The sequence below is a fragment of the Microtus oregoni genome, unplaced genomic scaffold (assembly GCF_018167655.1).
Source record: "Microtus oregoni isolate MIOR12 unplaced genomic scaffold, Mior012 000032F_ref0000030, whole genome shotgun sequence".
NCBI lineage: Eukaryota > Metazoa > Chordata > Mammalia > Rodentia > Cricetidae > Microtus > Microtus oregoni.
The window spans coordinates 7,420,222-7,447,793 of record NW_024543091.1 but is presented as its reverse complement, the minus strand read 5'-3'; the positions used below and the strand labels follow the sequence as shown (position 1 = coordinate 7,447,793).

At 43.1% G+C, this 27,572-nt stretch overlaps 1 protein-coding gene across 2 annotated transcripts in view; it reads right to left on the bottom strand.

Annotated features, from left to right (window-relative positions):
* The window catches only part of Filip1 (filamin A interacting protein 1), a 150,970-nt gene that overhangs the window by 31,848 nt on the left and 91,550 nt on the right, over positions 1 to 27,572 (bottom strand). For both annotated transcript variants that reach the window (XM_041679846.1, XM_041679845.1), the window contains exons 3-4: positions 6,769 to 6,942; positions 5,530 to 5,708 (exon numbers count right to left, since the gene is read on the bottom strand). In XM_041679846.1, coding sequence (XP_041535780.1) covers positions 5,530 to 5,708; positions 6,769 to 6,942 — 353 coding nt within the window. The remainder of the gene's footprint in view (positions 1 to 5,529; positions 5,709 to 6,768; positions 6,943 to 27,572) is intronic.

Genomic DNA, 27,572 nt, shown 5'->3' with positions numbered 1-27,572 from the left:
GAAGGGAAGGGGGAGAGAGAGAGAGAGAGAGAGAGAGAGAGAGAGAGAGAGAAAGAAAGGGAAAGGAGTTTAAATATGTATGACAGGTTGGGGCTGTAGTTCCACGGTGGAGAGCCTGCCTTGAATATGTCAGGTACTGATTTCTACCGGAAAGGGAAACAAAGTCCAAATACGTTGACCCTAAATCTCTCTTAGCCAGGGTAAGTCCTATAATCTAGAAAACATTTTTATCGCCCTTCTCGACAGTGAAAGACAACCACAGCTGAAATTTAGACCAGCACAGACTACCCCACAGATCAGCAGGAAAGTGCCCACCCTCACACTAAGTTAAAGGGGCTTCTCCTCCACTCAGGTCCCTCCTCTGGGCACTCCCTACTACAAAGGTGAAAGAGTTTCTTTTGAGATTCTGATTTGCACAGTTATTCAAAACAATGAACATGTACTTGGAAACCTTGCTGCAATATTACGTGATGATGTCATCATTTATGTTGTTCCCAGCTGAGCCTGTAAAATCCAAAAGCTTTACAACCTGTGTTGAAAAGGATAGATTTAGACAGCACCCACACACACTTTTTGATGTAACTGTGTTCTAGTCTGACATTTGTGGAGGTGCCCTGGTGACCCTCACAAGCCATGGAGCCCAGACAGAGGATAAAGTACAAACTCTAGAGGTGATACCATCTGCTCAGAATTATGCTTTCAAAGATCAAGGCCAAACACATGGGCCAAACTGAATAACGTATATTGTTAAGCAAGAAATCCTTCTTTACCCAATCTTACTTAATGCAACAAGATACTTTCATCTTTTTTACTAAAATTCCAAACTAAACAGTACCTTTTTCATATTGTCTTCTCTTTCCAACTTGGGACCCTTATGTGTAGAGGTAAATAAATATGCAATGTATGGTGATAATAAAGTATGACCAATCTTTTAACATAATAAGGAAGCACAGAACAACTTAGTGTCCATTTGCAGTAATTAATTTGTAGAACACTTGTATTGTATGAATTGAATAATCCCTGAAATGTGAAAAATAATTTCTGCACATATTGTCTTTACACTCAAAGGGCAATAACAAGATGATGGTTTAGAAGGCTTTATTTAGCTCTCCCATAAACATAAGGCTTCACTACATAATCACTCCCAGCAAAATACACCCTAAGTAAAATACTGTATATTTTGGGTAGTGATATTTCATGAATAAAACTTGCCTGAACACCAGAATGCAAAGCAGACCCACTATTCAGCCTTATAGACCAGGGAGTGGAGGCACATACCTTTAATCCCAGCAGTCACACTAGTTAGCCACAGAAACCAGGTGCACACCTTTAATCCCAGCACTAGAGAGGAATATAAAGGAGAATGAGACAGGAACTTGCTCTCTTTCAGTCTAAAGATTTCATAGCGGCAAGAGCTCCCTAGTGGCTTGGCTGCTGGGATTAAAGGTATGTGCCACCACTGTCTGACCTGTATGGCTAACTAGTGTGGCTGTTTTGTGTTCCAGTCTCAGGAAAGCAGGATGAAAACTCACAGAGAGAGAGGCTGAAGAACAAGGAGAGGGAGGATAGAGATAGGGAGAGAGAAGCTGGGGAGCCAAAGAGGCAGGGCTACAACATGGGCAACCCGATATCCTGCCTGCTCCCCAGAAGATCTAAACAAAAATGATTGTTTCAAAAGGACTGACCTGGAGCCTTTTGGTCATGTGGTTTCCAAACCTCATTTTTCCACTGCCAGATAGCCAGTCACGCTTCAAATGCGAGAGGAATTCAGAGTGCCAGTCTAAGCTCTGAGGAGCCTACCGGGTGTTTAATAAGGTACAAGTGCACTGTGCTTCAGTCAGTAAAGAGTTATAGACCAAAGCAAACTAAAATCCCTAACAAATTCTTCCCATACATGCAAAAGCTGGGTGACATTCCCCAGTGATGTCAGCTGATGACAGCGTGGAAGGCTTGTCACGATTTCTAATATTACCTGACTCCTAATACTGCACGCATAGTACCTTACTCAGGAGAGGCAACCCTTTATTAACCTGCCCAGAAAGACAAGGAGGAGAACTGCTGCTGGCGAATAAACAAGCCTGATGCTGTAGACGGAGCATGGCATGGCAGAGCTCTCCATGAAGTCTGATGCTGTCGATGGAGCACGGCAGAGCTCTCCATCAAGCTATAGTTTTCTGGTTACTCTCTCAGCACAGAACAGAGAAGAAACAGCAGAGGCGATTCTCCCATCCACACAGCCAGATCAAACTCACTTCTAAGTGTACTGGCGCCGCTTCAGGCAGTCAGCTTCAACAGAGAAATCACAGGAAGGATGGACAGACAGTTGGTTCTAAACAGTTTACAAAGTGCTCAAAAATAATTTATACCGGTGCTCTAAAGTTATATGAAATGCTTCATTTCAGATATTTGATGTGATATATATATTTCTGTGGTGTCGTAGGTCACATCCTGGGTTTTGTATTTTGTTAGGCCAGTGTTCTTCCATAGGTTCCCCCCACCCACTCACTACCTCTGTCATTATATCGCATGGACATACCCATCGGTTTCAGACATTTTAAAGAGTTGGCAGCAAACGTGTTGCTATGTTTTTCCTGACAGTACTCCTACAGCAAGCATCTAACCAGATGACTGTTATAGGTACATGAATTTATATTGTGGTTAGAACCTGGTTTGTGATACTTGTTCCCGTTTGGGTTTTTTAACCATGCACATGAGTGTTTCATTTGCACATGTCTGGAGCGTTTACTGTGTTCAGTGCCTGCAGAGGCCAGAAGAGGGCAAAGGAAGCCCTGCAGATGGTTCTGAGCCGTGGGTGCTGGAAACTGAACTAGGGTCCCTTATAAGAGCAATAAGTGCTTTTAACCTTGGAGCCATCTCTCTGGCTCCTGGGTAGTAGGATCTCAGATAGCCCAAGGTGTCCTCTAATTCACTATGTAGCCAAGACTAGGCTCTACCTCTCTAGTGCTGGGAGGCCAGGGAGCTGGGGGAGGAAGATCACTTCGCCCTAGCAGGGCTTCCCATCTGCCGCGCTTTGGACACATGGGACTTTGTTCACTAGGCCCTATAACTCAGAGATTGGGGGAAGGGGATTATTCTCCCAGGAAAGGCCAAACCAGCTCGCCTGTTTAAACGGGAAGCCATCCAGCTTTCGCTTACTCCACTTAAATGGACCACAAAGAAGCTATAAATTAGGAGTGCAGGACACAAAATTTCATTGTTTTCTTTCGTTTTCTTCCTCCCCAGGAAGTTCTGCATCCAGGAAGAGGTAACATTGCCAGTTACATTTTTTAAAAAGTCTTTATAAATGCAACCTGTTCTGTATCATTCATTGACTTTGGCTACTGAGGCAAGGTTTCATGTAGCACAGCCCGACTTTGGACGTGTTCTGTTGCTGAGGCTGGCCCTGATTCTTCTGCCTCTACCAAAGGCTGGGATTATGGGCGGTTCAGTGTCAGTGGTTTCAAACACTGTAGAAGTCCAAGAAGCAACCATGTGGATGAAGGACAGGAGAAAAATAACTTAAAAGAGTGAGTCCAACAACTAAATAGAAAGCCTTACTAAATGGAGGCAGTGGGGGGGGGCGGGTCCTCCGCTTCCTGTGTGGCAGCCTCTGGTTTGAGGAAACAGTGTTACAAGAATGGGTGTGAGAGCGCCTATTAGGGAGCAGAGGAAGCCGTGAATGGGTGAAGTCTAGGGAATGTGTATTGCTGACCCGGGGAGAGCCACGTCTAGGACCCCAGTGCCTCAGCGCTAGAGGAGTGTCAACCTTCCCTGGGGAGGCTCAGAGGGATAAGAAAGCCTTCCTCCTGGGCACTGTGGGACAGTGATGGGTTTGTACAAAAACTGGCAAGGGCAGCTTCCTCCTCCTGGATGTTTACAGCATTAAACTAGCTGCCAGCGGAGCAACTCCTACAGAGACTAACTGGCCCTCCCCTGGGCTGCACAGAATGAACACGCAAAGGTTCCAGGTTGTAGCAGTGGTAGGTGCTGGTCCATCAGCGTGCACCACCCCCAGCTAATCAGTTTTTCTGTGTGTGTGTGTGTGTGTGTGTGTCTGTCATTTCTTCATTTCCTCACTGCCCCCAATCAGGGCTCGAGGACCTAAGTCAGGAGAATCATGGTAGAACACACTCAGTTTTTGTTTGGTTTCTTAAAGTTTTAAAGTGTGCAGCCTAGGGCTGGAGAGATGGCTCAGCAGTTAGGAGCAATTGTTGCTTTTGTTGAAGATGAGGGTTTCTTTTATAGCACCCACATAGCAGCTCACAACCATCTGCAACTCCAGTTCCAAGGACTCTGAGGCCCTCTTCTGACATCCCCAGGGACTCCAGGCATGCATGTGGTAACACATACATGTAGGCAAACCACTCATACATATATAGTAAAAAAAAAAAAAAAAGGCATGTGATGCTTTAAAAGTTAAAAAAGTAGTCATTTATATATACCTAATATTAAGATGTTCTACATTGGTATTAATGGGGAAGCTTCACTTATAATTAACAGTAAGAATTTACCTTTCTGAAAAATTGATTTCAACCCCAAAGAGAAATTTTACATTATTTCAATAATGTAAATTATTTTAATTCATATTATAGTCAATGTGTAATAAAGCTTTCAAATGAAGGGGCTTTCTTTTCGGCTTTGTGATTTTCAGGGTCTAAACATCCTGGTGAGAATATTGTACCATGCTTATGCGCACCCCAAGCTAAACATCCTGGTGAGAATATTGTACCATGCTTATGCGCACCCCAAGCTAAACATCCTGGTGAGAATATTGTACCATGCTTATGCGCACCCCAAGCTAAACATCCTGGTGAGAATATTGTACCATGCTTATGCGCACCCCAAGCTAAACATCCTGGTGAGAATGCTGCACCATGTTTATGTGCACCCTAAGCACAGTCATGTGATAATCTCAGGTAAGTCTCCCTACCCCCACAACAACACCTGCCTAAGTGTCACATGATCACCTCAATAACTATACAAAAAGCCTTTGACAATATGACATGTCTTCCTGGTAAAAGTTCTTGAGCAGTGGTTCTCAACCGTTCTAATGCCGTGACCCTTTCCTCAAGTTGTGGTGACCCAAACCACAAAAGTATTTCGTGGCTACTTCATAACTGTAATTTTGCTACTGTTATGAATTGTAATGTAAATATCTGATATGCAGGATATCTGATGTGCAACCCCAGTAGGGCTGTGATCCACAGGCTGAAGATTGTTCTCGCAGAGAATGTCAAGCTAGAGTGAACATAACTCAACATAATAAAAACTGTGTATGAGAAGCCCACAGCCAACATCATCACAAGTGGAGAAAAACATGAAGCAACCCACTGAAGTCAGTAATGAGACAGCGTTGTCCACTCTGCCCATCCCTTGTCCATATTGTATGTGAAGTCTTTTCCTATGTGAATCCCCTGAATTTCCTTCCCTTGCCTTAGTGCTCCAGCTAGTGCTTTGAGCCTGGCCTCTCTTGCGGGCCAGCCAGGAAATGGCAGGGACCCAGAGATAGGCAGTGTCTGTGCAAGTTACCTCTCACGCTCCTGCTCCAGCAGGTTGGTGAAGTCGTCGCTCTTGTTCATGTAGTCAGTGTGCTTGTGCTTCTCGTTCTCCAGCTCGTACACGGTGCGCCTGTGACACTTCTCTGCCAGCAGCAGCTGCTCCAGCATGCGGCGGTATGTTTCCCTCTGCTTCTCCTCCAGTCTGTCCAGCTAAGGGAGCAAAGCCGGGGAAGAGCTTAGTGTTTGACTTCACACGCAGTGACTGTACATTGTGACTCTGGTCTAGGGGCCTACAACTTGATGGAGAACATTGAAAGGGAACCGGTGTGCCACCACCTTCTGGTATTTCTCCATGACAACAGGCTTTATAAACTAGCCATCACAGCCTTAATGTTTTTGCTTTGTTGTTTGAGACTCAGTCTTGTTATGCAGCCCAGGCAGGCTTCAAGTTCACAATCCCCCTGCCTCAGCCTCCTGTGTGCTGGAATTACAGGCTTGTGCTATCATACCCGGTTCATAGTGTTATAATTTACCTGCTGGCCTTCTAGGGGTGGACTCCCTAAATTTGAGGCCATTACATTATTTCACAGAAACTGGATAACATCTTCCTGATCTCAGAAAAGTTAAGGTGTCATCATGTACATGGAGCAGACCTCTTCTGGGTAGTAATCATCACTGTCATAATATAAGGCTTGTAATGATCTGAATTTCTAGAGAAAATATAGGAGGGGTCCATGCTAAACACAGGGACTCTCTTGAGGACATTTAAAGAGTACAGTTCTTAGAGTGAGGTCTTGCAAATCCTGCACCAGGCTGCTGCTTCTCTGTGGATCCCATCTTCACGAAACCCTGGCTTCATCAGCCCTCTTGTTCTATGTCATGTACTGTTGGCACAAAGTATGTGCTTAGGGAGCACCTGCTCAAGGGGACCAGGTCTTACCATAGCAGCACTTCCTCAAAGTGAGAACTAGCAAGCACCTCACATTTTTAAATGTGCTATTTCTGAGAGGGGTAAATCAATAATGTATTTCAAGGGCATATAACATTCCTAGTCATATAGAAAAATATATTTCTAACCTGAAGCATATTTAAGTAAAAGTTTGAAACTTCCATCAGAACTTACCTAGTACAGCCCATGAATTACTTAACTATATTTAATTCTGCATTAGGGCATCATAACAATTTTGCATTTGGGAAAAAACATCAAAGCATATAGAAGGAAGATCTATGCAGTTTCTCACTAGGGAGGCTCTCTGGTACCCCGTTTTACCTCTGAGATGGGTTTCTCATAGACGTCTTCTCCTATGGACTTCTCTTGAGCGAGGATGGCATCTCGGTGCAGGACCCGAAGCACTTTCTCTGGCTCTGCAGATCCGTAATGTGCCTCTAGGACCTCGGGCTTGGTTTTCTCTGTCTTCAGCATGTGGATCACATCTTCTCTAGCCTGTGGCCGAAAGGACAGCAAGGTCAGACAGCTGACACTGCAGACCGCACATTGCCCTCACGAAATCAGCACAGAGCTTACTGGGTGTACCCCATGCTTCAGGGCTCTTACAGATTCACTGGGAATTCTGTTCTGGTTTTTCTCCCCCTTCCCCAACAAATGCAGATTAACAAGCAGATACTCGACCGTGGTTGCTAGGAAGCAGGGGAGCCGAAAAAGCATTTGTGCTAATATTAACTACACAAAAATTGCTCTGATATGAGAGAGGAGGCAGGTAGGGCTGGCCCTGGAAAACCTGTTTTAGTGTTATGAGGTCTGCAATGACCAAAATCCTCAGTTTTTCTATTTATGTTTGCAATGTAGTGTTCAAATCTGTTTTACAGTAAACCTCACTCCCTTTATTCTATAAACACGTTCATTGTAGTTATAACTCTACATGCAATCAACGAACAGCCATTCTTGCTGGTTTCCTTTCTTATAAGTAATTTGCTTTGCACAGAAGCACATGGTTGAGAACTCACACTGTGCTGGGCTAGGCTTTTAACTAACTAATTCATATCGGATTCTATGTTTTTAACACTCAGACTATCAGCACACAAGTCAGGTTGGTAGGTCATGGTTAGTTTTTCAGTGGTTTAGCTCAGCATCTTCCTGAAGATGCTGTAGATCTATGTGGCACTCACTGTCTTTGGTCCCATCAGACAATGCATACACCTCTGGGTGCTTCTTTTTTTTTTTTTATTGATTTGTTCTGATGCAGCTGACATTTGCTGTGTATTTCCCTCTACACTTGGAGCTGCCTTACCAATAGGGTAGTAGGTAAACTGGTATACGACTTCATTGCAACTGGCTGGGCACAGATCTCAGGCCATAAAACAGTAAGATAGCTTTTTCCTGCACCAGTGCTAAGTGCGAGTTTAAAATCAGAAACACAGCCATTATGATGCATGTTTTCACAGGAGAGCTAACTAGCTAAACACGCGCACAGCCATTATGATGCATGTTTTCACAGGAGAGCTAACTAGCTAAACACACGTCTTACTCTAAACGAAGTCCTAATCTGACCATTGCAAGATTTGTGTTTCTTAAGCTTCTCATTTTGTCACAGTTTTTTTTTTTTCGGGTTCCAAATTAATCTCATCCAGAAGGATAAAGATTAATTCACCAGTGGGCCAGCAGTGAACAAGAATTTTCATATTATCAGTGTTGCAGATACATACAGATATACTTATTTCAAGATAATTTTGCGAAATATTAAATTTGAAGAACTTAGTAATTAGGAATATTAGTGAGAATATATATATATATATATATATATATATATATATATATATATATATATATATTTTGGTTTTTTGAGACAGGGTTTCTCTGTGGTTTTGGAGCCTGTCCTGGAACTAGCTCTTGTAGACCAGGCTGGTCTCGAACTCACAAAGATCCGCCTGCCTCTGCCTCCCGAGTGCTGGGATTAAAGGCGTGCGCCACCACTGCCCGGCTTATTAGTGAGAATATTAAGGCTGGAAAATGGGCTAACAAAAAAAGTAGTTCATCATTACCAGGGGGAAAACACAGGTACCGCAGCAGTGCCTTGTCAGGTTAGCAGGGGACTATGTCTGAAAATCAGGGGCAGGGGTCAGGGGCTAGCACAATGGTTCATTTGGGAGAGTGTTCGCCATGCAAGCGTGAGAACCCGAGTGTGGATCTTCAGAATCCCCATGAAAAGCAGGCACGGTGGCACATGTCTATAGTCCCACTGAGGGAGAGGCACAAAGGTTGCTTCCTATGGAGATTTCCAGTGTGCCAACCCCTACCATAACCAATTCTTTTACTTTCACACGTGATTACAAATTTGCCTTCCTTGTCCACAAGCCACTCTTCATGGTTTCTCCTTTCAAGATGACGTACATTTCCATCTTTAGTTAAAGAAAAAAAAATTGATCCCAGTTAGGGAAGTGATTAGAGGAGAAAGATGGTCATGTCCTTCACTTGCTGTTTTAACTGGCTGATGGAGGATAGGTAGCCAACCTAGCTTGTTGGGCACAGGCTGTAGCCCCACGTCTGATAACGATATATGTGCTTATGTGGATGAAATGAGTGTAGGTGCCCTTCCTTCTGGAGATCAAAAGCAGCTGATGTACAGGAGGCTCTTGCACTATGGGGCCACCATAGGTTCAGATTTATACCTTGTCCAAGGTATTTGGCAGACAGAATAAAAAGGAGCTAAAATACAGCTCAGGCATCTCTCACTAAATAAAGCTGAACCCTGACTAAGGGCTGCATCTCCTAGATGAAACAGGCTTTTTCCCTTCTCCCTCTCCTCTCCTTCCTCCTCCTCTACGTCTCCATGTGTATATACAGACGTGTGTGCTCATGTGTGAGCATGTGCCTGTGGGGGCCCAGAAGTTGATATCATGTCTTCCTAAAATCACCTTCAACCTTAATGTTCAGAGACAAGGTTTCTCATAACAGTTCCCACTGTGCTTGTTCTGACTCTATCACATTCCTACCTGACAGAAGGAACCACCACAGAGCTATTCACGAGCTAGCTCCACAAACCACATTCTGAAGACTTATTCCTCACTGTGGATAAAGTGTTCAGAAAGTTGGCTTTTAGACATAAACACTCCTGACTATTAACTCAGACTAGTCTATGTGACAGAAGCATATATAGCAAATTCTAAAGCACTAAGACAAACAAGAACATAAAGGCGCAAGTGTAGGGCTTGTAGGGATGGCTCTGTGACTAGAGCAGGAGCTGCTTTTACAGGGGATCTGGTCCCCAACACCCAGGCCAGGCAGCTCAGAACCGCCTGTAACTTCAGCTCCAGAGGATCTGATTCCTTCTTTTGGCCTCTGCAGGCCTCTGTATCCACATGGTGCTCATAAACTTATGTAGGTAAACACATAAAAAGGTAAATATAAACAAATCCTTAATGTAAAAAAAAAACCCTGCAAATATCTGTGCTGGCTTAGAGTCCATTGAGTACACACCCAAGAGTGGTACAGTTGAGTCATAGGGTAAAGATAAACTTTTAGTTTATTACAGAACTTCTACAGTGATTTCCATAGTGGTTGGACTAGTTGACAGTCCACCAATAGACAGCCTGCAAGTTCTCCCTCCCTGAGCGAGTCCTTGCCAGCACGCTGTTGTCTTTATGACAGCCCTTGTGACTGGGATGAGATGCAATCTCAATATTGTTTTCTCTGATGGACCATGCTGATTTTTTTTTACATATTTATTAGCCATTTTTACTGTATCTCTTGAGAGCTGCCCTGACCACTGCATTGGCCCATTTACTGATTAGTTTGCTACTTTGCTATTTAGTTTTTCGAATTTTTAAATAAATTCTAGATTTTAACACTCTTTGATGTGTGGCTAGCAAAGACTTTTATCTTCTTCCGTAGGCTTCTCTCCACTTATTTTCTTTGCTGGGAGAAGCCTTTGGGTTTAACGCAATCCCTTCTGTCCATTCTTGATATTATTCCCAAGCTATCAGAATCCTCTCAGATAGGCTTTGTCTATTCCTGTACCCATGCCTTCAAGGGTTTTCCTCTAGAAGTTTCAGGGTTTGGGGTTACATATTAAGGTTTTTGATCCAAGTTGAACTGGTGAGTGATTTGGAACCAGCTTACCTCTTCCACATGCGGACATCCACTTTTCCTAACAGCTTTTGTTAGAGAGGCTGTCTTTTCTCCAATGTGTGCAACTGGCATCTTTGTCAAATATCAGTTTGCTATGGCTACATGGATTTACTTATGCGTCTTTTTTTTTCTATCTATCTAGGTGTTTGTATTTGTGACAGTACTATGATGTTCTTGTTACTATGATTCTACAATGTATATTGAAGTTGGGAATGAGTGTTAGTATTTACATATTCGTACTGGCCTGCCCTTGAGGTCCATCCTCAGCTGCAGCCATTAAGAGCACCTCCTGTGCACACTCTTGTTAAAGGTGGGCTTTGCATACCTCCTCTCTCTCTTTTTTTCTCTCTCTCTCTCTGTTCCACCACTCTTGTCCCCAGGGACTGGTCTCTGCCCCTTCTCTCTCCTCTTCCAATAAACCTCCCACGTGAGCCTTGTTGCATGGCATGACTCCTCTTCGCAGTTTTGTTTTTTTTTTTATTACAACAATGGTATACCTCCAGCATTGTTTGTTTTGTTGTTGTTGTTGTTGTACATGAAGCCTTTGGCTGCTCGGGTGTTTTGTGCTTCCATATGAGAAAAGGAAACACCTATTTCTTTTACAAGAAAAAAACCCCACTTATTCTTGAACTTATTCACAATATGACACCACGTGTTCCATACTTCATCTTAGCTTAATTGTTCCAAATACTAATTACCAAATAAAAGAGCTACAGTGTATCACAGACTTAGAGCCATTCTAGTCGTAATGAACTTACTAAGGGGCTCCAGAAATGGCTGTAGAGATAGCACTGAAAAAAATTAGCAATACTTATTTCTATGATATTGCTACTTAAAATAATTTAATAGAGCAAATCAATATTGTGATATCTTCTTTAATACAGTTGTTATATTTACATATTATTTATTTGTTACTTGTGTGTGCTGCAAACGGCCTTGGCATGCGTGTGGAAGTCAGAGGATAGTTTTCAGGGCTGGTTATCTCTATTATCAGGTCAGGCTTGGTCCCAAGTGCCTTTACATACTGAACCCTCTCATCTGCTCTTGAGGTGTGTGTGTGTATATATATATATATTTTGAGACAGGGACTCTCTATACAGCTCTGGCTGACCTGGAACTCACTGTGTAGATTAGGTTGGTCTCAAACTTGCAGAGATCTGTCTCTGCCTCCAGAGCGCTGCAATTAAAGTTCTATACACACGCCCAGCCTGTGTATAATATCTTATGAACCAGTAGATTAGTGATAATGACCATGCGATGACAATAAATTTGTTCACTGCTTCAAATACATGATTCAGTGTAGGGAAAAAGAGCCTTTGCTAAAAAGATAGAACCACTTTACAGCTGCATTTTTAGAAATGCGTTGATTTGCTTGGTGGTGGCACATGCCTGCAATCCCAGCACTACGGAGGCAGAGGCAGCTGTTACAGATAGAAACCCTGTCTCAAAAAACAAACTAACTAACAAAACCCAAAAAAGAAATGTGTTAATTCTTGTGAAAAAAGGATAAAATCCCAAATGTCAGAAAGCTTCCACCCTTAAACATTATTTTCACAGAGAAGTTAAACCAGAAAGAAGTCGTTAAAGTCCAAGGACTCCAGGGAGCTCTCAATAGACCTTAAGGATGTATGCAAATGGACCAGAGAGAATGTTTGAAAAAACGGCTCTCAGAATGAGCTGCCTTCTTCTGTGTGAGAGGAGGAAGGGGACTGGAGAACAAAGAGACAACACCATGTTCGGTTTACTTGCTGACGATAACCAAATGAGGTTCGGGCACAGAAAGAAACACGGGAGTCTCATGTCTCTGCCAACAGACCCACATGCCCATGGGAGTCTTGTGTCTCTGCCAACAGAGCCACAGACCTTTGTGCCCTGGAGAACAAGGGGTGTGGTCTCAGCCGTTTGCAGTAGGAGCTGATTCAAAACATGTGGGGGCAGCATAGAGTCACTCTGGGCTGCCCTGGGCCAGGTGAACATGGGAGTCACCAAGTCATGGGAGGGCATTTGGGCTTTGCCAGACAAGAGGAGTCCCAGGCATAATAAAACGACACAGGCTCAAAATCAGAGCTGAATCAACCATTCACTAAATAACCTGTGTACATTCACGTTGTAGAATGTGTTGCATTCAGGTATTACAGAAACAGTTGTATCCCCAGAAATGCGAGTCTGAAGGGATACCGACAAAGGGAAATAATTTATAATGTGGTTCCAACAAGCAGGTGCTGGAGGAACGATGTCTATCCAGAACGGTTGACTTGAATCCGAGCTAACAGTAGGATGTGACCTGAAATCTCACGGAGAAGGGCTTAGTTAGAGTATATTCCGGGAACAAGACTATAAAGATGGGGCTGGAGAGACGGCTCAGTGGTTAACTGCACTTGTTTCTGAATAGGGTCCAGGGTTCAATTCCCTCACCCACATATTGGCTAGCTTACAACAGTCTGTAACTCCAGTTCCAGGTGGGTTGATGTCATCTTCTCAGATGGGCAGCAAGCACATACATGGTTAATACACACATATGCAGGCCAAACGCTCCTACTCATTAAAAGATAATAAAAACCTTAAGAAAAAGACCATGAAATATCCAAAAAGATGATAGCACAATGGTAATGATGTCCTCACATTAAACCCTGTGAGTCACACGCTGAGTCACGGAGCAGCAAGAAACTTTGGACTTTGAATCCACAGGACAGGGACATGGTCAGATATATTTGTTATAAAGACCCAGAGGGGCCTCAAGACGAGGAAGATGTTCATGGGCAAGTCTGGTGATCTGAGATTTGAGTCTCAGAACACAGGTAAAGAAGAAGACAAAGTTGTTCTCTGTCTTTCCCTTCCCTCCCCTCCCCTCTCCTCCCTACCCCTCCTTTCCCTTCCTCTCAGTTATAAGGGAGCTCTGTTTCTTACTTTCTCTTAAGTTCTCACTGATAGTAAAACACTTTTCTGAAACCCATTCGACCTTTGTCTATGAAAGTCTTTCTTTGAGTTCGCCTATGGCGTTTGATGGATTACTGATTGTCTGAGCCCAGGCCCTTGAGCCATGCACACCTGAGGCAAGAAACCCTCCATTGTACCATTGCTTTCTCCCACAACCCTGTGTTTTAAACCATCTCTGCAAGCTTTTTGGCAACATAGCTGCTTTTGGAAACCACTGCTCTGGGACCGACAGGGCAACTCAGCCCAGGTCCAAAGCCCCCCCCCACCAGTCACGTCTTTAGAATGCACGGGATTTATTTACCCCACACTGCTGCCCTATCCCACCAACTACTCTACCCTGCCTTCTTGTGCGGTCTCCAGGCAGGTTCTCTTGGCCTCTCGCTATGCTTTAGCTTTAGCTGTCTCTGCTATCTTCTCCTGCTCTCCTGCTTTCTCTTGCTTCCTTATAGCCCTGGCCATGTCTAGTCTGCCTTCTTTTCTCTCTGCTCTGGACACTTCCAGAGGTCTCGGGATCTTTTCTCTCTCCTACCCACAATAAAAACCTTCCCCCTTGTAGAACGGTCTTGTCAGCAGTTTCTTCATTGTATACACTCTGGTATACACTGTGCTGTTAACTGAAGGTTCTTGGAGGTTCACTCATTTCCGGGGACTTGCTGCCTCCTAGAGTTCCTCCATGGTCTCCTGGAACTATCAGTCCCACTGACTTTGCTTCACCGAAGGATCACTGTCCCTTCAGACCAAGAGGCTCCCTGGAAATTGAGATGTATCTGCCAGTTTTAGACAAACCAGGCTCACCAGTTCTCCCAGTTTGCCTGCAAGTACGCCTCAGTTTCTAAGGGAACGAAATCCTGGGAAGCTGGACTGTGAAAATCCAGGCCAGACCCAGGTAAACAGGTGCGAATCATCAAACTGTGGAAGACACCAGCGAGGAGACCGGGTAGTTAGTTCACAGTATCCTGTATGGACCAGAGCAGCCCTAACTGACCTAATGGTGCCCGGAAGCTGAAACTCAAAATACATTCATTTAAAGGCAAAATGCAGTTATTGATTATTATGCCTGTTATTATTTTTTACTGTGTTTAAACTTGCTAGATTATGAAGTCTTTGGACAAAGCAAACCAAGTTATAATGAGCAGGGTGCAGGAAAAGCAACTTTGCTCTTCTACTCTCCTTCTGCATTTCTGAAATGGGGGCACATGCACCTTAGGAGCACAGTGGGAATGACAATGACCCTCTGACCCTCACAGTGCAGCCTCCGGTGTCAGTAAGCTCACAGGAGGACTTCAGGTGATATTTCATAGCTTTTCGCAAGGTTAATATAATTTACTTGATCTGACACATAGAAACTATACACATGTATGAGGAATCATGTCATGCTTCAATATATATTAATGTGTAAGTTCAAGACAGGGTGCACATTTACCAATTCTTTGTGGTAAAAAAAAAAAAATTCAAAATCCTCTCAGGCCCCTTACCCTGCATATGAGCAACAACAGAACAACAGACCTGTTTATGACTTTAAACTGTTGACATCTCTTTCACCTCCCAGAACAGTAACAACATTTTAATATTTACCTGGGTGTCTGTGATGAAACACAGACTTCAAAAAACACTGACCTAGGGAGGTAGCTCGCTGCAGACTCTCAGGTGATGTCACTTTGGCATCCTCCCCTGACTTGACTGGGAGGAGGCACATCCAGTGGGGATGGTACAAGCCACCCCTAAACAGTGACCTGGTGTGCTTTAAACATGACATTCTTGCCAAGAGCCGTTGGCTTTCAACAAAGGATATGTTTGAGGAAAAAGCCCAGATCTGTCTTTACTTTTAGAAGACCCAGAAGGATGCTCTGCCCAAACACCAGCACTCCTTTGTGTGATTTAGCAAACTGCTTAAATATAGCCCATCACTGCAGCGGGAAGGCCGGAACATGGCCGTTTTGTGAGCACTTCCCCATTCTGGGAACTCAAGTGATCTGTATCTATTTACATAAGGTAATTTATTAGTTTACTGTCTATTTCCTCCTGGAGTGGTGAACCACTGTGAGGACAGAGGCTGTGTCTCCTATCCCTCACAGAGTCCCTGCCACATGATAGGCACGCAGTAAATATTTGTTGAAATCAAGAAGAGTAAATTTAAGTTCTGTGAAGTGAGAAGGTCAACCAAGCTGGTCATGAACCCCTCAGAACAACCTTGACTACTAAGCCTTGTTCAAAAGCTCTAAACAGTAACATTTTGTCAACTTCCTTGGTCTTTCATCTGACAGCTTTGTCTATAATTCAGGAGTCACTTTGTTCTCCATAGTTTATTCCAAAAGAAAATATGTAAACTGAGTAAGGAAAAACAGTGCATTCCACTAGAATGTTGCAAGAGGAAACGGGTTATCTTTAAATCTCATACAAATTAAATTGCATGTTTATCCAACTTAGGTAAATACTAACGCTATAAGTGGATTAAAAGCTAAAAAGTTGTAATCTATAATGTTATTAGCTGTGATTATAGAAATTAAAGCCAGTTTTTCCTGGATTGTAAAAAGCAAAGCTAATGTGATTAATAATGTATCATACCAGGAGAACACTAAGGCATGGTTGATTTAAAGGGCCATTTGGTACTTAAAAATGTTACTTTTTGCGTTCTCTGAAATAATTTCCCTCTGCAGATGTATGGGACAGAGCAGCCTGATGTTCTCTGCAGAGCTTACTCACAGAAGCTTAGCAGCACACCCCTAGCCAAGAGAAGTCTTTCATTAAAATATGATGTAATTTATCATGTTAAAATTTGCTTTTACATTCAATTCAGCAGATTGATATTTTAAAAATAAAATATTCAACACTGAAATGATTTTTGTAGAAACGGAAGAATGCAAGTGAATATTCAAATGGAGTCTTAAGCGTGCTATAATAATAACAAACTATATAATAATGTAGTTTTGTGAAAGAGTGACACCAGGGTCAGATGATTTCTGATTTTAAAGCTAATTACAAGACTACACTAATCAAAATGGTGTGGCACTGTCATTAAGACAAAGATGTAAATCCACAGAGTGGAAAAACCTGTAAATGAAGCCAGTCGGAAGATTTCCCACAAAGATGCCAAGATGGCTCAGTGTGGAAAGGAGAGTGCTGGATAGCCACGTATTTAGTAAAATTTGACCCTTGTCTTTGTGCATTTACTAAAATTAGCACAAAATCCATCAAAATATAAAAGTCTCATAAAAAAAACTCAAGAAAGTATTTTCTGATAATGAATTTGGCAGTTGTTTCCTGAATATACCAATGGCACAAGCAATGAAAGGAAAAACGTGGATTAGCTAAACTGTGTCAAACTTAGAACCGTCCAAGCATTGAAGAAGATAGCCAGCAGAGTGAAAAGCTACTTAATGAATGGTACGTGGCTGATGAAATCAATATGCAGAATGATAAAAACTTCTACAAGTCCAAAAATTGTGCATGAACAAAGGGCTTATACAGATGTTTCTCCAAAGGGAAAAAAAAACCAATAAAAGCAGTAAAAAGACATGTAAAAAGATGCCCAATATCACAAACCATTAGAGAAATACAAATCGAAGTCACAATTAAATGATAGATATTTATATCATTAGAATGGGTGCTAACAAAACAAAATGAAATCAGCAGTAAGTGGTAGTGAGGTGTATGTGTTGGCGTATTCGGTTGGTACGATGAATAACCAGACCAGCTCCTAAGGTTCTGATATTTTAGGCAGGAAAAAAAAATGATGCAGCCAAGTACAGAGGACCACGGAAGTCCCTCAAACATTTGAAAACATTTTGTTGTATGCTCCAAAACTTTCGCAACTGGGTATGCACTCAAAGGAACTGAGAACAGTGGTTTTAATAGATATCGGTCCAAGTTCTTCATAGCAGCTACGCAGAATCGAACTGGAAGGAGCTCAAGTGTCCACCCCCAGATGACAGAGAAACTAGATGTAGCAGACCCATCCAATGCAATGCTGCTCAGCTTTAAAAGCAGGAAAACTCTGACACACGCGACAGTAGTGACCAAGCGTAAAGATGTTACGTTAAGTCATAAGTCAGCTATAAAATGGCAAATGCGGTATGTTTCACTTACATGCGGTACTTAGAGCCATCAAATTTATAGAAACAAAGCAGACAGTGGTTAGCAGGGATGGGGAACTAGGGTGAAAGCAATTAGTGGGTATTAGGTGAAGAGTTTCCAGTTGACAAGAAAAATACTTCTTGAACTCTTTGGTGGTAACAGTTGCCCCACAAGGTCAACATATTTAATGCTACTGAATTACACAGCTGGAAATAGTCACAACAGCCAGGGTGTGGTAGCACACACCCTTAGTCCCAGGACTCAGGAGTCAGAGGTGGGCAGATGTAAGGCCAGCCTGGTCTACAAGAGTTCTAGACCAGCTAGGGCTTCAGGGAAAGACCTTGTCAAAAAAAAAGTACAATAATGACTTTTATAGGATTGCCTATTTCCTTATGGTCAGTCATTTAAATATCACCATCATCCATGGATTTAAACACATTTTTTTCCTGTTTTCTTTTTTGCACACATTGGGATATTAATATTAAGAGTCGCTATGTCCAGGATTAGAAATTAGATAAGGTCACAGGTTCCCTCATGCAGGGCTGCGACAACTCCTTAAATTCCAAAGACTTGGGGGCCTGCCCTCAAGCTGCTCACCTCTTTGTGTGGTAACTCTCTATGACGCCAGTGAGAAGCTGAATTCGTTGTAATGAGGGAAATGCATGCAGATATTTTGTAGATGTTTCTCTAGCTCAGTAATGTAATGCTGTCAACATAAGCCATCTAGACAGCTCGCGGAGCTGATGGAACAGCTCTGCTGTCGTTCTGCTCAGCAGGTGGACAGTTCCTCTCTCCCAGGCATTCCGCCTCTAGGGTTGCCTCCCAAGCAGTTAGTAGAGCAGGCAGGAGTTTAGCCCTGGTGAAATCCATTGCTACAATTTCCTGTGGAGAGTTGACTGGCAAGCTGGTCTTGCCACACGCAGAGCTGTTTGCATGACCAAAGTTTTTCATGGGAAAGGATTCATCCCAGGGAAGAAAGGGCACCATTTTGGTTGTAGAACAATAGAGCAGGTCAGAGGGGGAAAAGGGTGAGTCAGTCCCAGTGCAGGGGGCGGGAATGGGGGGAGAGGGGGCGGGGGGGGGCAGGGTTTGTCATTCAGACTCCTGTCCATCTCACCCTGTCCTATTCCTTCCTGAGAGCCACAGTAAAAGATGGGCAACAAAAGACCCAAATGAAAATTAGAAGAATTGGTGAATTAGAATTCAAGGCTTTGCAGCTTCAGCAAGAGGGAGGGTGGAGAGGAGGATCTTGCCACCCCCAGTCATAGAGCACCCTCCAAGGGGAAACCAGCGGACACCTGCAGAGGAGCGAGCCTTGGTCCATGCACAGCGCACTGGCTGTACTGGAGCAAGCACCAACCCAGGCATCCACAGGCTTGCCATGGGTCAAGGGCAAGAAAAAGAGGCAAATGCCAATGGTGACCTAGAGGAGTGCAGGGGCGGCTATGTATGCCATTCTCTGGAGCCCTCTAGAATGTCCTAAAGAAATCAGAAGAGATTTGGCATTCTTATTAAGCGGGAGTTGAGCAGAGGGAGAAGAAAGAAAAGGTAACTATAGAAGTCTTTCATACTGCTTTGGATTAGGACTGCGAAATTCAGATACTGGTTTTTCAGAAGAGAAAGCATTAAAATTTAAAAAAAAAAAGTTAAAACAAGATTTCCTAGATAAAATTTATACATGAGATTTATTAGAATCATACAGCATTGTGTTCCCCTGGGATGACTGTGTTTTCTTCTCATTTCAGTCCCTACCTAAGTAAATTCAATATTTATTCCATACAGGTGAACAGCTGGAAAAACTATAATTTAATTTAAACAAAACAACAATAATAATAAAACCTCAGCCATCCTGACCCAGATGAATATTTGCTAGAGGAAGAGGGGAGAAGAGAGAAAGGAAGGGATGGGAAGAGAAATGAAGGGAAGGGAAAGGAGGGGAGAGGAAGGGATGGAAGGGAAAGGAAAAGAAGAAGGAAATAGGAGGGAAGGAGAGGGGAGGAAAGGGTAGAAGGGAACTGGAGGGGAGGAGAGGGGAGGAGAGAGGAGGAAGGGAAGGGAAAGGAAGGGAAGGAAAGGGAGAAATAATGAGGACTTGGCCCTTCAGGAGATACAATGTGGTAGAAAGGGCATCCTACACCTGAGAATCTGTGCTAGAAATGTACAACAGTTGTGTGACCTTGAGGGAATGAGCCAGCCTGCGAACCCAGTCTCTTCATGCGTCAATGGACACAGCACCAGCAACTTCAAGGACTGTACTTGACCTAAAGTGTGTAAGGTACCTGGTAAAGGGATGTTACCACTCTGGCCCTCTGAGAATCACACACTGTGCCTCTGCTGGTCTGTAGCTGTGGGACTTGGGTTGGTTGACGCTGACATGAAGTGTATGTGTAGTTGCTAGCGTAGTTCCTGGCATAGACTGGATGTCCATCACAAACAATTTCCTCTTTCCATTCCCTCACCACAGTGAATTGGCTGATGTGGAACAGCTGGACCAATTGGGCAACACTACAGAAAGAAAGCCTTTCCAAAGACTAACTCAATAGGTCAAAGCTATGGGTATTTTTTTTTCTCATTTCCATTGCTTTCCTATCCCATGACTGCCAAGGCACTCATAACCACACCTTGGGTTCCTACACCCTGAGCCTAACAGACTGATGGCAGCCCAGGCCAGTGTGACCGGCCACCTTTTCTGAACCACTCTTTTTTATTTTTAAAATTAATTTTATACATGTGAGTGTTTTGTCTGCATGTATATATGTGTGTCACATGGGCACCTGGTGCCCAAGGAGGTCCTAAGAGGGAGTTGGTTCCCCTGAAACTGGAATTAGGGATGGTTGTGAGCTGCCATCTGGGTGCTGGGAACAAAGCTTGGGTATTCTGCCAGAACAACAAGGGTTTGCAGGCCTAAGCCACCTTTCCTGCCTAAGGAGTTACACTGTCCGAATCTGCAGTTCACTCAATGTCAAAAGAACACGTGGCAGCAGAAGCAGTTTCTTTTCTAACCCTCTCTTAACATTGTTAATGCTGCATTGATAAGAAGCACATTGTATACTGTCATGAGTGCAACAGCAGGCCATCTACAGATGAGGATGTAACCAAAGCCACGTCTTTTGGCATAGGAAAAGTATAATAAATTAATAAGTATAAAAAGGAAATGCTAATTTTCCATTTTTTAAAAAAAAATATAATGTACCTAAAAAGTTCCCACTTGATTTGGAATATCACTTTTTAAATACAGGCAATTCCTTAAAGAGCCATAGACATGGCCAGTTTATGATGTGCTGATGTTTTTCACAGACAAGCAATATATGTATGTATAGAATGGATTTTATTTCCCTTTACCCTTTACCACCTTGCCTCATCTGCCTCCCTCCTCCCACTGAGACCCCTTGACTCCCTAACTAGTGCCTTTCTATGTTCATGTCTCCTGCAGTATACATAGGAGTGTCCCCATTAAAATGGGCAACTCATTAGAGGTTACACCTCTGAAGAAATTGCTGTGTCTTCATCTGAGCGCATTGTAAACAACAGCAAAAACAAAATAAACTAGAAAGTGTGTCTACAATTTCACACTTGTGTTAGCGAAAGACACTTCTTTATAGTATGAGAGCTAAAAAAGAAAGGTGGCGCCCAGGCTGCTGGGAAGATGCATATCAGGAACTTGGAACTTGCTTGTGTTACAGCTTTGGATTAGGGATTATCAATACAAGTTATTATGAATTACAGAATCTCCATTGCAAAGTGATCAAGATCATTGGGTAGAGATGCGGAGAAGGTCAGTGCTACCACTCAAGGTGCTTGGACATCACTTCACCAGTGCCCAGCTTTCTAGACTGGAAGAGGCTCTGAAAATAAATCCTCAGTAAGCAAACCCAGAGTCTTTACAAGTAGTAAAAATATTTAAAGCTAAAACTTTTTTTTTTTTTTTTAAAGATAAAGTCTTTCTCTGAGTAGCCCAGGCCGGCCTCAAATCTATAGCAATCACAAGGATTATATTCTGGGATTGTAGGTGTGAACTACCCTGCCTGGCTCTCATTCATACTTTTAAATTATGTTACTTGGAGGCAAGGAAGTGATCAGTTGATAATCTATGTTTAAAACAAAAAAAAAAAAGATGGCAGAACAACGCATACTTGTAATTTCAGATCTGGAAAGGAGACAGGCAGACTCCTGGGAGTTGCTGGCCAGTCATCTTAGCTATTGGAGAGTTTCAAGGCAGTGAGAGACCATGTCTCAAAAAACAAGGAGAATGTCCTATGAGGAATGACACCCATCCATGGCTGACCTCTGAATGGCCCCCCACGAGCTACATATCCCCCCAGATATGCCATTTAAACCAGAGAGATGAATGCTGTTGGATAAACATGATGCCATTATAACAAAAAAATTTAGAAAATCTCCTCTATTCCGAAACATTTATGTAAAATATAGAGCGTTCATAGAAGAAGCTATTTTAAAAGTATACATCTAGTCTAAGACACTTCTTTCTGCAGTAGACTCATATCTGTCAAAGGGCCGAGAATACATAACTGCTGGGTGTTTGGCTGTATATGCTCATCTATGTCACACACGCACACACGCATGCACACACACACACAAGCGTGCACGCACACACACATACACGCGTGCACACACACACACGCAGGAACGTCTCTGAAGATGTGGAAATGGCATTGCACTCATGAACTTACTGAAGCTGTATTTACCTGAACCAGACCTGAACAAGCTCACGGCAACACTACCAGTCAACATTCTAACAAGCAGCACTAACTGGACTCAGTGGATTTAATAAAGGTAAAGAGGGTATGGAGGTGGAAGGGAAACCCACTGGGGTTCGCGAGACATGGGAGTGGAAAATAGGGGATAGATACAGAATATTGTGTACGTGTACAAAGTTGTCAAGGAATAAATAGAAGACACAGTAACAATTGAACTTTCAGAGATCCAAATGATCCAACTTATATCCAAAGTTGGAAAAAGGAAAGGAAAAAAATGCTATAACATTGAAAATATTCTCTAAGGATTCCAGACTTACAAATAGTTTATATTTTTATTTATAACTTTTTAATCAGTACTGTCTTCCCCAAAAGACTCTTTTAGAGATTTTGCCCCTTAGGGCCCATTATGAAATTTACTACCACGGACACACCACGTGCATGTTTATGCACTCGGGCACTTTTAAGGGCCGTAAACCATCTAAAATTCTTCACACTTCCTTCCCAAGGTCCAGTTTTCACCCTCTGGAGAACAATGGTCTCACTGAGAACACACGTTCTAAGTAATATAATTATAACTGGTTTCATTTAGGCAATCATATAAAACATTTTAAAGAAAGATTTGGAATAGCTTGTTTCAGATCAAAGGAATGTGTATGTCTCTGATAGTGGGATATGTGGCACCTGAAATTTTGAAGCTGGTTTTCTATTAAAAAGCTTTGAATTGTTATGTAAGTGAAAATGTTTCAGCCAACAAAAGCCTCGCTCTAGACACCTAACATGAGACTAACATATTCTGCAGGGAAGGACAGAGTTGAATTTAACAATTACCCATACTTCACTGCACATGGACAAAAGTCTTATTAGGAACATTAACGTGTTTCTCTTATCCCCACCGTATACAAGGAAGACTAAGGCTCTGAGAGATTTCACTTGCACAAGCTGGCTTTAGGAAGAAGGGAGGGTCAGACCGAGCGATGCCCTCTTGTCGTTCAAGATACAGAGCAGGTGGGCGACTGTTGGTGTAGGAGTGAGTCTGCTGTGAGCACACAGCGAAGGGAAGTCAAGGGAGAGGCCGTGTGGCTTCCTGGGCTGACCTCATCCGCAGCTGAAGCCTCTGCATCTGCTGCCATTTCCTCGCACCGCATCACTCGGCTGGCTCGCGGCTCTCGCCAGAACTTTGAGCTTTGTCATCTTTTTAGTATCTTGTCTAAGAACAGCACACTCGGATCAGGCCACAGCTTGAGTCTGGGAGTCCAGCCCTCCATCTCCCTCTCTGCAGCCCAGAGGCCCCTGGCCAAACCACGACTGCTGGAGACAGCCCCGCAGAACGACTTCTCGCAGTGCACTTTGAAGCAGATGAAATATGCTCTCGTGGACATTCGTCTGTTATTTCCTGTGCTCACAGCTTTGGCCTCCTTCAGTGCCAGAGAAAGTGACGTCACTTTTCTCTGAAGAGAACAGACCATCAGAGGTTTTTTTTTTTTTTTTTTTTTTTTTTTTCTGACATAATTAGTTATCTGGAACTTGATGCTGGGCCAGAACATTCTCAAGGCACAGCCCCCGAAGAATTAACTCTGTTGTGCGCCCTATCCTTCAACTTTTAAAGAGGCAGGGTACCAGGTCGTTTTCCTTAGTCACTGATAATAGTGGTTTTGTTTGGCAATATCAAGTAGCTGAGAGCGAACTAGGGCACTATTCTATGATTTCACCAGGAAGACCTTCCACTCAGTGGGCAGCAAACTCCAAAGGTCACTGCAGATTGCGGACACAAAGCACAGTTTGTAGGGCTTAGTCTCAAGGGTGACAGGAATACATCTCAATTACTGGATAGATTCTAGGGGAACTCATGGATGCACAGCCAGAAGAAGATGATTAACGACGTTAATCATCCAGAAGGTGGAAAGCTCGGCTTCCCAGCCACAAAAGCGTAAAGCATTAGCATGTTTAAGACTGACACAAGGTAAGAAAATGCTAGAACAATGATGGCATGTTATGAGAGCTTTCACCTATGTTTTTCCATAGATCTAAAACAAACGAGCCCGGTCACCCGAGGATGATTCCCCTTTGCTCTGCTGCTGGGCTTATGAGATTATGTAAACAAGATGGCACTGTCTCTACAACTGTGGCTCTGTGGGAAGCAGAGGGCACTGTAGATGACAGAAAACAGGTGGACAGGCTCTGACGGGTCCAGTTCTAGCTCTCTCTTCCTGGGCAAGTGACAGGAGTCTCCGTGTTCTCAGCTTTGATGGAAATGAAGATAGTTAAGTCTGTGTAACCCTAAAAAGTTGACTTATACCATTGCCTTTTAATATAGTAAAATATTACCCTCATCAAAGAAATTAGCATTGATCAACTTGAATTGCGCTTTAGATGTTTAGACCTATGACTAAGATTTTTAAAAATTTGAAATTATAATATAATACGTGTTACGAAAACCAACATGACAGATGAGCCTAAAGAAAAAGTGAGCTGGGTAGTGGTGTTGCATGCCTTTAATCCCAGCACTCGGGAGGCAGAGTGTGGGCCCATATTTCATACAAAATATTTACAGGCAGGCTCTCTGGCCATGCTTAATTTCCAAGGCAGCTGCAATCCTACCAAACGAGCTAGCCACCTGACAAAGGCTAGGATGTATGGCTCCTTCTCCTTTGTTAAAATGTAGATCGCCTGGGGCGAGGTGTTAATTCCAAGACTGGTGACTTAAGGTGCAGGTGTTTTCGGTAGTTCCGAGGTCCCCTCCCCAAAGAAAATATTAATGAGTATCCACCTTGTGTCTCGTTATTTCTCACGCCTCCGTACCAGTCGAGTGAGGGAAAAATAGTTTCTATATTGGGGCCTACGGACCCCGACAGCAGAGGAAGAAGGATCACAGTGAGTTCGAGCCCAGCCTGGTCTACAAAGTGAGTTTCAGGACAGCTAGGGCTACACAGAGAAAAAAGATCTAAAAGAAAGAAACAAACAAAAACAAAACAACAACAACCCCCCCCAAAAAAAAAAGAAAGGAAAAGAAGAAGGACATAGATATAATACATCCTCCAAATCCACTCACAGGGGAAAATTCTATCAACAATTTGAGGTAGATCATTCCAGAGCAGCGACATACACATTTTCTCCCCACCACATCCTGATATTATACGCCAAGAAGTGTGTGCAATGTTCCACAAATGTAATCTCACTTAAGCCTCATAACAGCGTTTCAGACAAACACCACTGTCATCATCACTATGTAAATGAACCATCTGAGGCTGGTGCAGAAAAGATTGGTAATCTGACCAAGTCGCACAACTGGAAAGGGGTGGCTTCAGATCTAGGCAATCTTACTTCAGAGCTGGCATTTTTAATATCAAATCATACTAGTTCTCTATATGCACATGTCCATTAGACCCTCTCAAATTATCTGTCTGTCTGTCCATTCATCAGTCCATCCACCTGCCCATCCATCCATAAATCCATCCATCTATCTATCTATCCATCTATCCATCTATCTACAGTACTGGGAAGAAAACTTAGAGCCCCAACAATGGTAGGCAAGTACACTACCACAAACTACTGCCCACAGCCTACCATTCAACTGTTTTTAAAAATCTTTTATTTGTGTGTGTGTGTGTGTGTGTGTGTGTGTGTGTGCGTGCACCCAGGGAGTCCAATCCCCTGAACTTGGAGTTGTAAGTAGTTTGAGTTATCTCAGGTGAGTGCTAGGAACCAAACTCTGGTCCTCTGTAAAAACAGCAAAGATCTCTTAATCACAGAAATATCTCTTCAGCCTCTTGTTTTATTTCTTTACTCAACAATAGTTGGGGAGTCCCGCCAAACTATCTAGAGAACTAGGTGTGTCAACTCCTAGTTGTGACTTCCTGGCCTGCGTGACCTGACCTAACGTAACCTCCTGGCCTACTTGACCAACGTAAACCACGTGACCAACGTGAACCACGCGGCAAGAGTCCAGGCCCCTGTGCCCACCCCCCAATTCCTTACCCTATATAAACTGTAAACCTGTCTCTAATAAACGGAGGCTTTGACAAGAACCCCGCTTAGCCTCCTTCTTCTCTCTTAGCCCATTATCTTACAGATAGTGCCTCTCCGGGACCCTGGAATAACTGACTGCAGGGTGGGTTACAACCCCTAGACTAAGTAACCCACCCAAAGCAGTTTACAGGGGAGTTAAGAAGATTGAAACTCCATTAACTCTAATACTTAATTCTTTTTAAGCCTTTGTTATACACCTCTTTTCTCAACTGGGTCTTTTTCAGTTTTCTCAATTTATTTTCTTACCTGAATCCATAAACCAAAATTTAGATCAAATTCTAGTACATCTTTTCCCTAAGAGAAGAATATACGGGTTATGTTGATCTTGAGTTTCATGTAGTAGATATGTTTGTAAAGATCTCCACTGTAATTTGAGTGTAGTAATTAAATCTTTTCTTTTTTTTTTTTTTTTTTTTTTTTTTTTTAATTTATTTATTTATTAAGGATTTCTGCCTCGTCCCCACAACCGCTTCCCATTTCCCTCCCCCTCCCCCCGATCAAGTCCCCCCCCCCCATCTGCTCGAAGAGCAATCAGGGTTCCCTGACCTGTGGGAAGCCCAAGGACTGCCCACCTCTATCCAGGTCTCGTAAGGTGAGCATTCAAACTGCCTAGGCTCCCACAAAGCCAGTACGTGCAGTAGGATCAAAAACCCACTGCAATTGTTCTTGAATTCTCAGTATTCCTCATTGTCCGCTATGTTCAGCTAGTCCGGATTTATCCCATGCTTTTTCAGACCTAGGCCAGCTGGCCTTGGTGAGATCCCAATAGAACATCCCCATTGTCTTAGTGTGTGGGTGCACCCCTTGTGGTCCTGAGTTCCTTGCTCGTGCTCCGTCTCCTTCTGCTCCTGATTTGGACATTGAGATTTCTGTCCGGTGCTCCCGTGTGGGTCTCTGTCTCTGTCTCCTTTCATCGCCTGATGAAGGTTAATATTCCTGAGGATGCCTATGTGTTTGTCTTTGGATTCGCCTTATTTAGCTTCTCTAGGAACATGAATTATAAGCTCAATGTCCTTTATTTATGGCTAGAAACCAAATATGAGTGAGTACATCCCATGTTCCTCTTTTTGGGTCTGGCTTACCTCACTCAGGATAGTGTTTTCTATTTCCATCCATTTGTATGCAAAATTCAAGAAGTCCTTGTTTTTTACTGCTGAGTAATACTCTAATATGTATATATTCCATACTTTCTTCATCCATTCTTCCGTTGAAGGGCATCTAGGTTGTTTCCAG